Source organism: Eptatretus burgeri, chromosome 8, assembly GCF_056783735.1.
Source record: "Eptatretus burgeri isolate ZD-2024b chromosome 8, Ebu_testis_v1, whole genome shotgun sequence".
Classification (NCBI taxonomy): domain Eukaryota; kingdom Metazoa; phylum Chordata; class Myxini; order Myxiniformes; family Myxinidae; genus Eptatretus; species Eptatretus burgeri.
In genome coordinates this window covers 74278694-74295037 of record NC_140968.1, presented here as the reverse complement: position 1 = coordinate 74295037, position 16344 = coordinate 74278694, and the positions used below count along the sequence as shown (strand labels likewise).

At 34.7% G+C, this 16344-nt stretch overlaps 1 protein-coding gene across 4 annotated transcripts in view; it reads right to left on the bottom strand.

Moving 5' to 3' along the window:
• LOC147022052 (caskin-1-like) overlaps window positions 1-16344 on the bottom strand; it is a 268997-nt gene that overhangs the window by 97893 nt on the left and 154760 nt on the right. For all 4 annotated transcript variants that reach the window (XM_085892623.1, XM_085892626.1, XM_085892624.1 and 1 more), the window contains one exon: window positions 14165-14259. In XM_085892623.1, coding sequence (XP_085748749.1) covers window positions 14165-14259 — 95 coding nt within the window. The remainder of the gene's footprint in view (window positions 1-14164; window positions 14260-16344) is intronic.

Genomic DNA, 16344 nt, shown 5'->3' with positions numbered 1-16344 from the left:
CACTTCTGTATCTTTGGAATACACAGCCATTTTATTTAAGGATATATATTGTGATAAATCACTTAATCTCACCAAGTCATTTGCGTCAGTTGGGCTTGATAATTTATTAATTTATAAGTATTTTTCATATTAATAATTTTTGCTATACTATATTTCTGTTGTTCAGCCTGTGCCTTTGTGTAATAATTTGATAAATCAATATCCAGTTCTTGGGATACACCAAAGATAGAACCATCTTTACCAACATAAGTCATTTATATTAGATAAAAATAATGTCATTAAAAAATTTATTTTTGTTGAGTTGAAATAACACATATAGACATAATTGACCACAACACTTGGAATTTAATTATTGGACTTGAAGTAATAAAATTCTTACAGAATAGTGTTTATCAAACATTTCAACAGGTGGTGGAAGACCAAAACTATCAAAATAATACTTGTCTTGACTATTAAAAATACAAACCCAATGAGAACTGTTCCCATTATTATCTTCTAAGTTCATAATAATATTCTTTGTATGTTTTGGCAAGTTTGTGAATTCATCTCTCATACAAATAACCACATTATGAATTTTAAATTTCTTACAATATTTGACAAGTTCTAAATAAGCCTGGTGTTGGCGCAGTGGTTAGGGCAGTGGCTTGGGATCCAATAGGTTCTGAGTTCAAGCCCCGTTGGGCCATTGAATTAATACAACAGGGGGTTGACTCAGCCTGTCATCCTTCTGAGGTCGGCGAAATGAGTACCAGTATACTGGGCCGGTGTACATCCCGGTTAAAATAGGTGTACCATATCCCTGTGTTGTCAGAGGTGACCAGGGTTGCGTCAGGAAGGGCATCCGGCGTAAAACATGTGCCAAATCACTATGCGGATCATACGGATGATCCGCTGTGGCGACCCCGTACGGGAGCAGCCGAAAGAAGAAGAAGAAGATTTGACAAGTTCTAAATTTGATGTTGTATTCTTTCCAAGTTATTTAAACCACTCATCAATGCTCATTTATTTATTGGAAAGATATAATCCATTACCCCTTTTAGTTAATTTTACACCTGCTTGTGCGATAGAAGAAAGCATATCTCCAACAAACAATCTCACTTTATCAGGCAGACTTTCAAGTTTTTCAGCAAAATCTACAATTGCACCACTTCCACTAATTTGTTTCTCCAACTCTTTGTTATGTCTTTCCAATTATTTTTGAGCCCAGAGGTGAGCCTTCCTTTCGCTGGCAGTTTTCATCGCTGCTGAAATACCACCCGTCAATGCTCCAGCCGCACTTAAACCAGCAAATAAAGGAATTAGAAATGGGAGAAATCCTCCACTCATCTCTCTTATTGAATATTTCTTCAACATTGGTTTTGACATTTTAATTTTAAGTGAGCCAGTATCGTTCAAGATTTTCACCTGTTCTCTTGTGAGCAAAACATCAATTCTCGCTGCTCGTTTTCTCTGAATTGTATCAACGTTAATCATACAAGGCTTTTGACTTTGAAAACAAGATGATAGTTTATGAAGATTGATTTGATGAACATATACCCCAGTTGGCACTTTACTACTCATTTATTTATCAAAAAAATTATGTGAGACTAATCATAACACCATTATCTGTATTAATCTGCAATTCTCTTTCTTCCAAAAGCAAACAATATGTATCAACTTCTTCACTCTGTCCTCTTTCAATATATAGGGAGGCATCCACTCGATTAGACTTTATAGTTTCCTTTTGAGCGCTCAGGTCAAACGCATTGATTGTATACAGACTTTTAAATGCTGTCATATCCAAAATAGGTTCTTTATTTCCATTACTTTCACACACCTTTTGGTAAGACTTGTATGCTTCAGCATAATCATTTTTTCCCAATTAATTTCCAATCTATCTCGTGGATAAAATGTTCCATCTCGAGAAACGCGAAGTTGTTTCACCTCAGCATTATCACTCAATGCATTATTCTTATCAGTCACATTATCACCATCTGGTTTTTTTTAAACGAGCCACAGATATCGTGGCTTTCCTTCCAGAACACCCAAATTCCACGTGTAAGTGGTTTGGTTCAGTTTAACGTGTTGGCGTCTTCTTTTAAGGTATGATACATTGAGTGGTTTCTTTGGGTTAAGTCTTCTATTCAACATCTCTACTGTTTTAAGATTTGGAGTATATTCACTAATATACCAACTAATTTCATCAATAACAAATTTATTCTGAGCAGCAAAAGCATTAGCCACAACAAAAAGCAATCTATTTTGATTATCATTCCTTTGCAGTTGAAATCTAATTTTAAGACCAAACAGAACTTTATCATGATCACAAAATCCAAATATACCTTCAAGCAGAAATGCCATAGTAAAACTATTACCTGCTTTTGTATCATCATTATACATTCCTTTCCTTTGACTATATCCAGGGTCTGTGTTTGTTCCAGTTGACATATCAGGAATAAAACCTTCGACAGCCCCCTTTCCCATTTTATCACTAAATGAATATCGTGTAAATTTCATCATTTCAGATGTTGCAGAGACATAATCAACTGCTTCAACTTCTTGTGTTCCAATGTACAAGCGAACACTATCAAACATTTTCCAGAAGAAATCATTTCCGAGTGTAGCGTTTGTTTTAGTCGCAGCCTGAGTGAATGTAAATTTACACAACAACAAACTTTCGGCTCGATTCAAATAAGTTTGTTGATTATTTATTTCAAAACTTTTTGTTCCATTTGCATTCCAGTCTGTTCCAGTTATTGCATTTACCTTGAAGTAGTCTTCTTTTTTAGTAGAGTTTGAAATGACAATGGTATCATCCAAATCATAGATACTATCAATTGCTTCCATACTTGTATTTATTTAGGAAAAAAAGATATTAAAACTTTTGAAACCCTGACCCAAGTAATTTAATTATTTTCTGTCATTCTTGTGGAGACAACTGAGTTTTGCCTTTTTTAATTTCTTTAATTGCTTGTAATTTATGAGATTCCTTTTGGGCATCTTTTATACTCTTTATAGCACCCGCTACATTTCCTACAGCAGAAGCAGTTGAACCAATTAGATCTTTATGTTGAAGAATAGTTGAACCTATACCCATTAGAGTATCAATTATCCTATCTCCTTTTTTTATAAATTGATGTCCGACACCCCTTTATCTCTTAGGTTTATAGTATCCACTACCAAGATATATAACTTCACCCTTGTAGTATGGGGAAAGGAAAATCCCATCCCTGTAATTATTTTATATTTTCCCAACTCGTGTTTCCTCACAATAACTATCGTATATATTTATCGGAAAACTTCACGTAGGTGAATTCTGATGGATATAATTTCTCCATGAAAAGAAATCACATGATTATCTTGGTCGGTTATCCTAAAATTTACTCTGTATATGGTTTTTCCTGACATTGGGAGATAAACCAGATTATTTTTGGTTCCATATTGAATTTATAACCAATTGGGATTGAGTATGTGCTGAATGAAAATATTGTATTTGTTGTTATTCCATCATTATAAGTGCCATCAATCAAATCACAGTGAATTAATACCGAATTTATGCCTGAGGATATTTGAATGACATCATCACTGTAAAACGTCCCATTAGTTTCAATCTTTTTTGAGGAGAAACCTGATAACTCTCTAAATGAATTATCAATTGTGAAATCAACCTTGTAGTTATTTTTAAGTTTATCGTTGATTTTGAATTATGTTTTTGAATAGCTATAACAATATTTTTTTGTTCATCACCCTGTTCTTTCATAAGATGAGCAATTTCGGAAGATATTTGAGAAATCTCATATGCTCCGGGTGAAACTGTTATTGTTTTGTATCCACTTCCTGGATTATAACGAAACTTGTCATTTTTCTCAGTGATATTAAAAAATGTATTATAAGTGTCCAAGGACAATAAAGACGCCTCATATTCTTTTGTTGCGTCAAGTTGTAGTGGGTATGGGAATGAAGATGTGTGGTCGCATGTTGTGAAATTAAAACTAAGGATTGTGGTTCTCATCTTATTTAATATGAGATAAAATGTCTTTGTATTGACATTTATTATTTTCATGTTCATCTAAAATGGCTGATGCTTCATCCTATCTCTGATGGCTGATGCTTAAAACAATTGTTATTTCCAGCCTTCTTACAACCTAACAGCAATAACAGTCTGTTTTCTAATTGGGATGGGTCATTTGGAAGAAAATTAACACCTGAACCAAGGATACTTAAAGCCTGAATAATGTGTTTCTCCTTCTCATTCTTCCTACTTTTACCAGACAGACGAACCCTATAATTAAGAGAGTCCAGAAGATCAATATATACTCTATCATCATTATTTTTCATATCCAATGGTTTATCAAATTACTTTGATTTATCCCTCACAGTTGAACCTTGTATTCCATCTTTTGTGAGAAGAAACATTAATCTGGGGGTTAATTTAACAGGGGGTTGAGCAGAACTCAAGAACCTTAATTCATCATTAAATATCAATACCTTTTCTTTAACAAGATGAAATATCGCTGGTTGTTCTGTTGGAATGAGTCCTGCTTTAGTTTTTGAATCTGCTGAATATTCATTGTTTTGAAGAGCATTCACAATATAATCAGGGGGTTGATTAATCTCTTCCAGTTGTTGAAATCATCCTTCATCATCATATTCTAATTCTTCCTCCGTCATTTGAATGAAATCTTTTAACATTTGAAGTTTTTTAGGAGTACATTCTACTGTGGGAACTGTGGAAACATCTATATTTTTTCTTGGGAAGTTTTAAAAAGTGGTTTAAAAAATTTATCTTGTTTTCTTTCAAATGCTTCTTCACCGTTAGTTTGTCTGCGTTTATTCTTTATGTCTTCCTGTTGTTTGACAACTTTTGAAACCAACTCTTGATGCTCCTTAAATCTTATTGCTCTTTCTTTCGCATCCATTTATTTATTGGAAAAATATCATTCACTGAATTATAAAGGTCAACACGGAAATTTTCCTTTTCTTCATCATTAAAGTAGATGTGTTCAAATAAATCTTTTTCTTTAAATATTTCATCAAATTCTTCATTAACATTAATACGAGTTGTAATTTCTTCTTCACTAATACTGGTATCTCTGCTTTTCATAAGTTTGTGTTGAGTTTCTTCATCAATATCAAAACCGAATGATAAAATCTTAACCCCATTACCACTCAGATGTTTAATAATTTGTCTCATTCCTTCTGGATTAGTTTCTAACATTCCAAGACCACCAGATTTTAGTTTCTTTAACTCACTCTTACAATGTGAATATTTTGTTGTACCAAGAGAAACCTCCTAAAATATTTGACCTTCATTCCTCAATCGCATATGTTCCTCTACTGAAATATAGTAATAATCTTCACCTTCTACTTCTCCATGTCTTATTGCTCTAGTTGTTGTATATACAATGTGTATCACAGGGAGTTTTTAAAGCAAATTTAGAATATTCTCATTTGTACTATACAAGAACCTTGATTTATGAAAGTTTTTTTCCAGAAGCAGATTTACCCACAAGATTTATAACTAGCCGAAACCCCGTCACAGACGGCTTCCGTTCATTCAACCACCCTCACCAGCTCACCTATACTCGAGGGACATGGACTGGACAGGGCGTGCTTGCCCCCGCCTACTCATCCCCCGCCCCTGCCCCATCCCCCCCGCCTTCAATTTGCTTACCCCTGCCCAAAAATTTAATTACCCCGGCCCCGCCTCCGCCTCTTCACTCCCCGCACACATACACACACTGGTCTCTTGATTCCCCGCCCCACTTGCCCCCCGCCCCCCTTGTCCACCCACTCACATTCAACCCTGCTTAATTCACCCCAGCCCCCGCCCACTCATCCTCCGCCCCATTTCCCGCTTTCAATTTGCTTACCCCCGCCCAAAAATTTGCTTACCTTGCCCCCCGCGCTCTTCACTCCCTGCCCCCGTCTCTTCACTCCTAGCCCCCGTCTCAACGAAAAGTGTTTATTCTGCTTCAGAGTTGAAAGTTGACTATTGCCACGATGTGCGATGCACTCTTACAGGTACGAAGTTTCTTTCAGTCCAGGTCACAGTACTGAGAAAAATGTGACGCGACCGCTAGGAGGAGCACAAAATTGGTCCTTCGGTATTAATATATAGAAGATACAATGTTTCTTGTTACATTTCTGTGTCAAATTCACATTCTGAGGGAGTCAGCATGTGCAGAAGAGGGTTTTACATTGCAGACGCTATTTTCGAGGAGTGGAATTACACCTCTCAGCAGTGATGGTCTGTCGACGACAGACGTAATGACGTCAGCGAATGACCGATGATGTCATGACGTCCTGACGCACCTCAGCGGTGACGTCACACGTCGCCATGTAAAGGAATGTAAAACGAAAAGTGTTTATTCTGCTTCGGAGTTGAAGTTTGACTATTGGCACGATGTGCGATGCACTCTTACAGGTACGAAGTTTCTTTCAGTCCAGGTCACAGTCCCAAGAAAAATGTGACGCGACCGCTAGGAGGAGCACAAAATTTGTCCTTCAGTATTAATATATAGATAATAGTTGTCATTTATATATGTAATTGTTTATAAAATAAAAAATATATCCCTTTATGTCTCATCTTGTTTCCCAACAATATATTTATATTTTTCAGTCGTGTGCTTCATATAATCCCCAAATTCCTTTTTACTACATAATGCAGAACAATTGTCTCTCCAAAAATTGTTAATATCTATTGAATTTAACTTGAATAAAATAAAAGTATTAGCATTGTTTCTTGTTGAGCGACAAGGGAGTTGAAAGTACGATTTACGAAGATAAATACAATTTCAAGAAGAATGTCTCCCTCTTGTGTAGTAGCTATCCATTACCATTTGGTTTCTCTCATTAACACAATCATCAAAGATAACGAGGTTCTTTTTTTTATTTTTCCAAATCTTGGGGAGAAGGTATATCATCCCTATTATCACTAAGAATACAAGTTATCGGTTTTTATTTCTTTTTATATCTCTGTGTATCACAAAATAGTTGAATTATATCTTCAATGCTGTAATCATTTCGTTTGTTTTGAAGTTTAAATAAACCGATTATATCTTCTTTTTGAAGACCAGCATTAAATTCTTGTGAGAGTAGTTGATACTCAGGTTGAAAACTCGACCTTGTGAAAATTATTAAGTTATCATAATCCAAAAAGTTGGGAGTAAGGAGCATCTTTAAAAGTAAGTAGGTTTTTCCACACCCGCTTGAATCAACTATGAGACATCTTAATGAATTTGGAAGATTTTTATGGTTGTTAAATTTAATCATATTTTCCCAAATGGGTAAAAAAAAACATTCATTTATATATTTGGAAAACAGGTGATTTAATTTGTTATTGGCTTTTTTAGAAACTATATTTTATCCTCAGTTCAGGTTTAATTTCAAGATAATCCATTACTTTATTTATTCAATATCTTGTGTTGATATTTCCCTGAAAATGACAATCGTGAATAATATATAACAACAATCCTTTGAACATTTCTCTAATACGTTCAGTTTCTTCCCTTGTAAGGAAAGGTGTGTTATCACCCTCATACTTTACATTTATTTCTCTAATCAATCTTGTAAAGTAATTCATTTTTGGTGTAAATCTAAAAGAATTATATTCCTCTTTATATTTTTTATTATCATTAATTAGAAGATAATCACAGAATATATATTGTTTATAGGCTTTTGACTGTGTTTAATCCCACTCGATCACATGCAGGACAATTCCCAAATTTGAAATATGGAGAATCAGGGAATTCAAGGGGCTCAAGATCTCGTATACTATTCATACTTATAAAGTAAAACTTTACTTCAAATAAAATTCATCTTCGGTGTCATCTTCAGTTCTTTCATTGGTGCTTTCACAATCATCTATAAAAGTACTTTCATAACTATCGTTTGAACACAAACTCCCAGTATCATAACTGTCTTCTGTTCCAACAGAGATACTATCATCATTCTCATAATCTTCAAAATCTTCAGTTGAATAATGACTCATTTAATTAGTGATTTAACAAGAAACATTTCACAAGAAAAAAAAACATTACCATCTATATCAATATACTTTTTTTCATTAACAGATTCAACTACTACATTTTTTTATATTAAAGGTAATTTTAAAATGATCCTTAACTACTATTGAACGAAATGTCATTTCACCTGATATATTAACATCCTTTATTTCATCAGGATTTACATCTTTACGGTTGTTGAAAAAAATACAAATTTCTCCTTGCATATTACAGATGGTTTTATCCAGTGGTCCCCAACCTTTTGATCCCACGGGTCACATTCACTACCCCCAACGATGTTGGGAGCCAGAAAAAAATTGATGCATTTTATTGAGAAACTTGATACTGTCACACAACGTTTGTGTTGAGAAATCGATAAAACGTTTGGGGTTTATTGGAATATTTTTTTTTTAATTAACAAATTTTATATGTATTCCATTGATCGATTGTTCACGCACTGTAATTCTGAACAAATTTCCGTTCGGGGTGTAATTAATTTTAAATACTACCGCAAGATGCCGGAAGGCAAAATCAACTTGATTTGATTCCTCCCGGCAGTAAGCGGCAGTGGCCGGCAGCGGCATTGTGTAAGGCTTTTCAGGTCACGACGCCGGCCGGCAGTGGCATTGTGTAAACCCCTTTAAAATTGCTACATAGAAATGTGTTTTGATTGGAAAGTCCTTGCGGGCCGCAGTATAGGGCTCCGGGGGCCGCATGCGGCCCACGGACCGCAGGTTGGGGACCAATGGTCTTATCTTTTGTTTCTAAAGCTTCATCCATAAGGTTAGTATTTTTTGATACTTTTAATTGTTTCTTTGCTTTTTCTAGTTTTGAATACATTGCCAGAAGGAGAGGAGAAACTTTTGTTCGAGCTACTTTAATTGATGTTCTTCCAGATATACTAAAAGCCCTTCCACTGGAGGAAATTGAAGAACTCATATTATTCACCATAATTGTTTTTATCCAATAGTTGTTATATTTATCTTTATTCAATTTTACATCCTCGACATATTTCTCAATATCGATTACAAATGAAGAGATTGATTGAAACTTGGCTTTTGTGTCTTGATACATTGTATTTATTAAGTGAAAAAAGTTGGAGGATAAAATGGTTTTAAGCACAGATTCACCTAAAATTAAACAAAATTTTCATCAAGAAAATTTTATTTTAAGCAAAGTTTTGTTTTAGAAATATGGTGAATACAACGTACTGCGATGTTTGTAATCATGAATATAAATGTTATAAAAAAACACCTTCAAACCAACAAACACACATTCAATCTTTTCAGACAAATATCTCCACTTGACCAAAAAAAAACAATGTGATTGATGTGATAATGATATTCTTTAAAAATATTATAATAAACACCTTCAATCAGGCAAACACAAGAACAATGAAGAAAGGGAAGGTGTCACTAAATTCTCCATTGAAAACACGGATGGGGCATGTAAAGGACATATAAAAATAATAGTTTTGCTTTCAAGACCCTGGACCATCTTCAATCATTGAAGTTGTTGATATGGTTAAACAAAGTATTGAAACGATAATTAAAAACACATTAAGTGAAATGAAAAGTTTTAAGTTTTATATGGGAGTAAAATTGAATATGGTAAGACAAGGCGATGAAACTACTCCCTATATGAGGACAAACCCTCACTTTATCTCATCATTTCAAGATTTTGTAAGATGTGATGTTTACGATGAACTCCAGAGACAAGAACAAGATGTTCATAACACTGTAGTAGGTCGTGGATTTGCTATTACAAAAATAATGTTTTTAGACATCTTAAAATCAGATCGTCTTCAAGCTTCTTATTGTATTGATTTACCAAAAGAGATCAAACTTAAGAAAGTGGTTGTTAATATTCAAAACAAAGATAATAAAAGTTTTCTATGGTCTGTTCTTACACACTTACATCCTCCACAATGGAATCCTGAAAGGGTTGAACATTATAAGGAATACGAGAATACATTAAATGTTAAAGATTTAAAGTTTCCAATGTTGTTGAGAGATATTCCTAAATTTGAGAAAATGAATAACTAATCTATCTGTTAATGTATATGGATTTACGGATACAAAGAAAGTGCAGATATTAAAAATTTCAAACAACTATAAAAATGATGAAACACATTCACCTTCTCTACTTTACTTCAAAGGAAAAATCACATTAGGCTTTCATCAAAAATTTCTCAAGATTAACCAAATCACAACTATATAAGAGAAAATGTAAAACGTATCCTTATAAGAGATGTCTCAATTCCTTTCACACAAAAGAGTGATTAAATCAACATTCGATATATTGTAGTAATCATAAATCAACCGTAATCAATTTACCAAAAGCAGGTTCAAACATATCATTCAAAGATTTTAACAAATCTATAAAACATCTGTTTGTGATACATGCTGATTTTGAAAGTGTCCTTGAAAAAATAGATACTGTTTCTCCAAATCCAAATAAATCATACACAAATAAATATCAAAACATACTCCTTGTGGTTTCTTTTATTATATTAAATCATCTGTTGGTGATGAATACAACAAGTTAGAACTTTATAGAGGAGAAAATGCCTCAGAGGAGTTTGTAAGACGATTGGAAAAAGACTGCATAAGACGAAGAGAAATAATGATTAAAACCTACAAACCAATGTCTTTAACAAAGGGAGAGAAAAGGGAATTTAGAAAGAACAGTATCTGTCATATTTGTGAGGAGAAAATTGAGGGAGAGGTCAAGGTTTGAGATCACTGTCATCTTACTGGTAAATATCGAGGTCCAGCTCATTCCGGTTGTAATCTTAATTACAAGCATCCAAACTTTATTCCTGTCTTTCTTCACAACAACGCTTACTATGACACACATCTATTTATAAATGAACTTTCAAAGACATCTGCAGATATTTCTGCCATTCCAAACAGAGATCAAAAATACATCTCATTCACAAAAACAATTCATACATCCCCCATAACCCATATCAGATTTCTTGACACTTACACGTTTATGGCAAGTCCATTATCTAACTCAGTATCAAATATGAAAACCTTTCCGAATCTTAAATCACATTTCCCAAATAAAGAAGAAATGGATCTCATCACAAAAGGGAATATATCCGTCTGACTACATGTATTCATTTGAGAAGTTTAAAGAAACACAACTTCCTTCAAGGGAAAGTTTCCATGGCAAGTGGAATTAAACTCATATTTCCGATAGAGACTATACACAAGCTAAACATGTTTGGGAGAAGTTTAATATAAAGAATCTTGGAGAATATCATGATTTGTATCTTAAAACTGATGTATTGTTATTGGCTGATGTGTTTGAAACCTTAAGAACAGTCTGTCATAATAAAAATTCCGATAGATTAGACCCCGTTCACTATTACACAGCCCCGGGTTTGGCTTGGAGTGCTATGTTAAAAATGACAAAACAAAATTTGGAATTAATCAGTGATATAGATATGCTTTTTGTGATAGAGAAGGTTAAAAGAGGAGGAATATCTCAAGTATGTTCCAAGAGATATGCTAAAGCAAATAATAAATTCTTCCTAATTATAATAAGAATGAGGACAACACTTACCTGATGTATTATGATGCTAACAATTTGTATGGTGGGCTATGTCGCAATCTTTACCTTATGGAAAACTTAAATGGATTAAAGAAAAACATTATGAAAAAGTTTTGCAAGAGATTGTTGTCTCCTCTCAAAAAGAGTTGGATGAAGCTGAAGTTGGATATTATTTTGAGGTTGATTTAAAATATCCAGAACTTCATCACAAACATAAAGACCTACCTTATGCCCCTGATAAAGAAAGTCCAAAAAGAGAACGGTTAAGTGATTACCAACAGTCATTTAATATAAAAGGCAAATCTCCAGAAAAACTACTTACTACTTTAAATGATAAAGAAAGTTATGTTTTGCATCAAAGGAACTTGAGACATTATTTATCTGCTGGGTTGAGAGTGAGGAAAATTCATCGGATTTTGAAATTTAAACAGTCATTGGTTCAAGAAGTAGGGCTATATTGATTTTAATACAAAAAGGAGAACAGAAGCAAAAACAGATTTTGGGAAGGACTTTTATAAATTAATAAATAATGCTGTATTTGGAAAGACTATGGAAAATGTTAGGAATTGACAAAACATAGGACTTGCTACATCTTGGAAACAGGCTTCAAAGTTAATTAATAGACCAAGTTTTTAACGAGCGGAGGTGTTTTCGGAGAACTTTTGTGCAATTCATTTGAAAAAGAGAGTATTGAAATGGATAAACCTATTTATATAGGAACATCAATTCTTGACTTGTCAAAGTCGTTAATGTATGACTATTACTATAATAATTTAAAATGAAAGTATAAGGATAATGTGTCATAAGGATACAGATAGTTTTATTTTAGAAATTAAGACAAGTGATGTATATGAGGATATGATTGATAATATTGATATATATGATACAAGTAATTATAAGTCAGGTGATGTGTTGTTTTCTTCAAAGAATAAAAAGGTTATTGGTAAGTTTAAAGATGAATTGGGTGGGAAGGTCATGAGTGAATTTATAGGATTGAGATCAAAGTTTTATGCTTTTATGTATATTGATAATAATAACATTGAAAGGTGTGATAAGAAGCTAAAGGGAATAAAGAAAAATATAATCAAGGAAACAATAAACTTTAGACATTATTACAACTGTTTAACCTTAAAGAAGGAAGAGTACAGAAAAATGAATACAATAAGAAGTTATAAACATCAATTATATACAGAAGAGATAAATAAGAAAGCATTCGGAGCTTTTGATGATAAAATATATATTTTCGAGAATGGAATCGATAGTCTCCCTTATGGTTATAAGTGTAAGTGTTAAGATATTGGGTTGGGAATTTTAACAGGCTACCGCCATCTTTTTACTGATTTATAAATGATAGAATCAAGCAATAACCAAACGAAAGAGTGGAGATGTAATCAGCCTTGGTATTTAAATGGGAAACATAAAGAATTAAATGTGAGAAATATCAAATAAGTCTTATTGAAGAAATAACCAGGGTAAAAGTAGATAAAACAAATAAGCGGATAAATTTAATTACAAATAAGTTTGAGGATGTAAAGAAAAAAATATCCTTGAATGGACTGAAAACCTTAATGGTTGTCAACTGAACAATGGATAAACAATTTACTACAATCTCAAAATGACGTGGTTCAGGAGGTGGTCAAACAAGAGCATTAAGAGAAGTTTATCATATCATTTCTGCTCAACAAAGACACTTAAACCAAGAACCAAGTTCCAAAGTAATCTTTGTGAAGATACTCGATGGTGATGAATGTAATAGGAAAATTAAGTTATTCCCCAAAGTCGAACATGGACAAATATTCATTGGTTCGCTCTTTGAGTGGAATGAAAATATAAAAGGGAAGAAGTGCTTTAATCAGTAAGTCTCAATTTAACATTTGCTTGATATGGGAGGGGGAGGAAATCAGTCTCCTATTTTGAGCTTTTGGGGATTGAGTCAGTCTCAATTTTACATTTGCTTGTATGGGAGGAAAGGGAATAGGTGGGGAGAAAATCAGTCTCCTATTTTGGGATTTTGGGGCTTGAATCGGTCTCAATTTTACATTTGCTTGTATGGGAGGGAAGGGGATAAATGAGTCTCAATTTTACATTTGCTTGTATGGGAGGAAAGGGAATAGGTGGGGAGAAAATCAGTCTCCTATTTTGGGCTTTTGGGGCTTGAGTCAGTCTCAATTTTACATTTGCTTGAATGGGAGGGGGAGGAAATCAGTCTCCCATTTTACATTTGCTTGTATGGGAGGGAAGGGGATAAATGAGTCTCCTATTTTGGGCTTTTGATTGTATGAGAGGGAAGGGGATAAATGAGTCTCCTCTTTTGGGCTTTCAGGGCTTAAGTGAGAAAGTTTTTCCTTTTTCCCCCATTCATTTGAATGGCTGCCTCAGAAGCCCCATTTATCCTCTCCTACTGACAGTAACGCATTGCCATATTTTGGTTGCCTTTGGAAAACGGTATTCATTTTGAGGTAACCATGTTCATTTGAAAGTAAAAGACGAAAGTTATTATATTTGAGACAAGTATATTCATTTATTTATTTATTTTAAGCTCCCAGCAGCTGCATTCTCAGTACTTCACTAATAAGTTGTTGCAACAGCCATTTATACGAACACAACTTTTCTCTCACCGTGATTGTCTCTCCGGCCCGCACTGCAAGACACTCGGGGTCATACACATTACTGAAATCCTTCACTGCTCGCACCTGCAAAACTGCCGAGGCCTCTGTGGATTCACAGGGAAGGTAAGGCATGGAAAAGTTTTGGGATATTAGGATGGGAAACATTTGTATTTTGATGAAATATTTTTTAGTATTTTGATGAAACATGAGGACATTAGTATTTTGATGAAACCCATATCACAGAGTGAACTTTATTCAGGACTCGCAAAAGTGCCTGTCCCCAGTGACAGAAAAAGCAAGCAAAACCAGAAGGGCACTCGGTAGAGCGCATACCTCCACCACGTAATGCCTGATCCACGAGAACATATCGGGGCCAATACATTTTTGAAATACCATGCTATTTATCATTTTTGGCCCGATCTCTCAATGGCGAAGAATTAATTTCAAAATTAAATAATTCTCGTATCCAGATCCGGATGCGGATCTTCACCAAAATCGAATCATTTCGGCCTTGCGACACACCCAACCTGTCCACCAAGTTTCGTCCGAATCCATCAACAACCTTTTGAGATATCGTGCTACGTCTCATTTTAGACCTGTCTCTCAATGGTGAAGAATCACTTAATAAATTCTAGTAGTCGGATCCGGATCCGGATCTTCACCAAAATCCAATCAGTTCGTCCTTGTCACACATCGAACCTGTCCACAAATTTTTATCTGTATCCGTCCAAAACTTTTTGAGATATCCTGTACCCAGACAAACAGATGGACAGACAGACAGAAAATGGTTAAAGCATAACTTCATCTTCGGTGGCAGAGGTAATAACCTGTCTGCAGTGATGGGAAAAGTTTAAGTTAATGTATCAATTTAAACTAGAAATCTTTGATCGCTTTTCGCAAAGGGTAAGCCTCCCCCGAAGCAGGGGAGACTTACCCTTGGCGATCACCCACGACTTACCCATGGCTGGCAATCCAATGATGGCCATAATTTGCTCGGACCACCATGTGACCTCAACATATATGTATAGAGTGTAGATTAAGAAAATGAGTTCCCATCTGCAATCTATCCATGAAACATATAATGAAATTCAGAGGAAAATTATTTAAGTTAAGATCAAAAAGGTGTTTTTTGTTAATTAGGTCACAATCCGAAAAAGGTGGGCCAAGGCCACAAATCAAATATCAGGTGCACAACTTTAGTGCAGGTCCACTATTATGATGTCAAAACATATTGAAAGGCCAAGTGGTCTTTGAGATTCCACATTGACAAAATTGAGCGATGACAAAAAACGTTTTTTTTCAGACCACCATTTCACCTTGACGTTTAACTCAGAGAGTTATGATGCAAATTAATCATAAATGCGACTTTCTCGAGGCCATCTAGGGAGGGCAATTTTGTTCCGATTGGACAATAACTTAGTCGAGTTCTGGTGAAAAATGTTAAAATGTCCATAATTGGGTCATGACCTTAAAATAAGATCAAGGTCAAAAAATTATGTCAACCCACCTGTTTTGTATTCCTATTATTGATGCAAAATTTCATTCTTAAAGCCCTCGGACAATGGCAGAAAAAAAAAAGGGAGAAAGTCTTAAATGGTGGTTTAGTACTCTGAGTAGTATGACTTTGACCTTTAACCCAGAGAGGTATGAAATGTGGTTTGCTCTCAGGTATCAAATGAGGGCAATTTCCTTCTGATTGCTTATACCTTATTCGAGTTTTGCTGCAAAATGTTAAAATGTCTATAATTGCGTCATGACCTTAAAAATGATTCCTTTCATGCCGGAAAGGTACATTGGAATGCCAAAGCAGTTTCATTGGCAAGGAGTACAGTCCTGGATAGGTCACCAATCTGACGGAGGTTACCCTGAATGGTTATTATCCCAGTACATTGGTACTCATTTTGCTGACCTCAAAAGGATGACAGGCTGAGTCAACCCCACTTGATGTTATTTCAATGGTTGAAAAGGACTTGAACTCAGGACTCTAAGGTCCCATGCTAGTCACCTTAACCACTAAGCCAACACCAAGCTTTGTATTCCCATTACTGATGCACCATTTCATTCCAAAATGTTATCAGACATTGCCAGAGAAAAGGGAGAAAAACCTAAATGGTGCTATCGTAATCCTAGGGGTGGAAGACCTTGACCTTTAACCTGGGGAGGTGTGATGTAAAATAGCGTCAATGCGC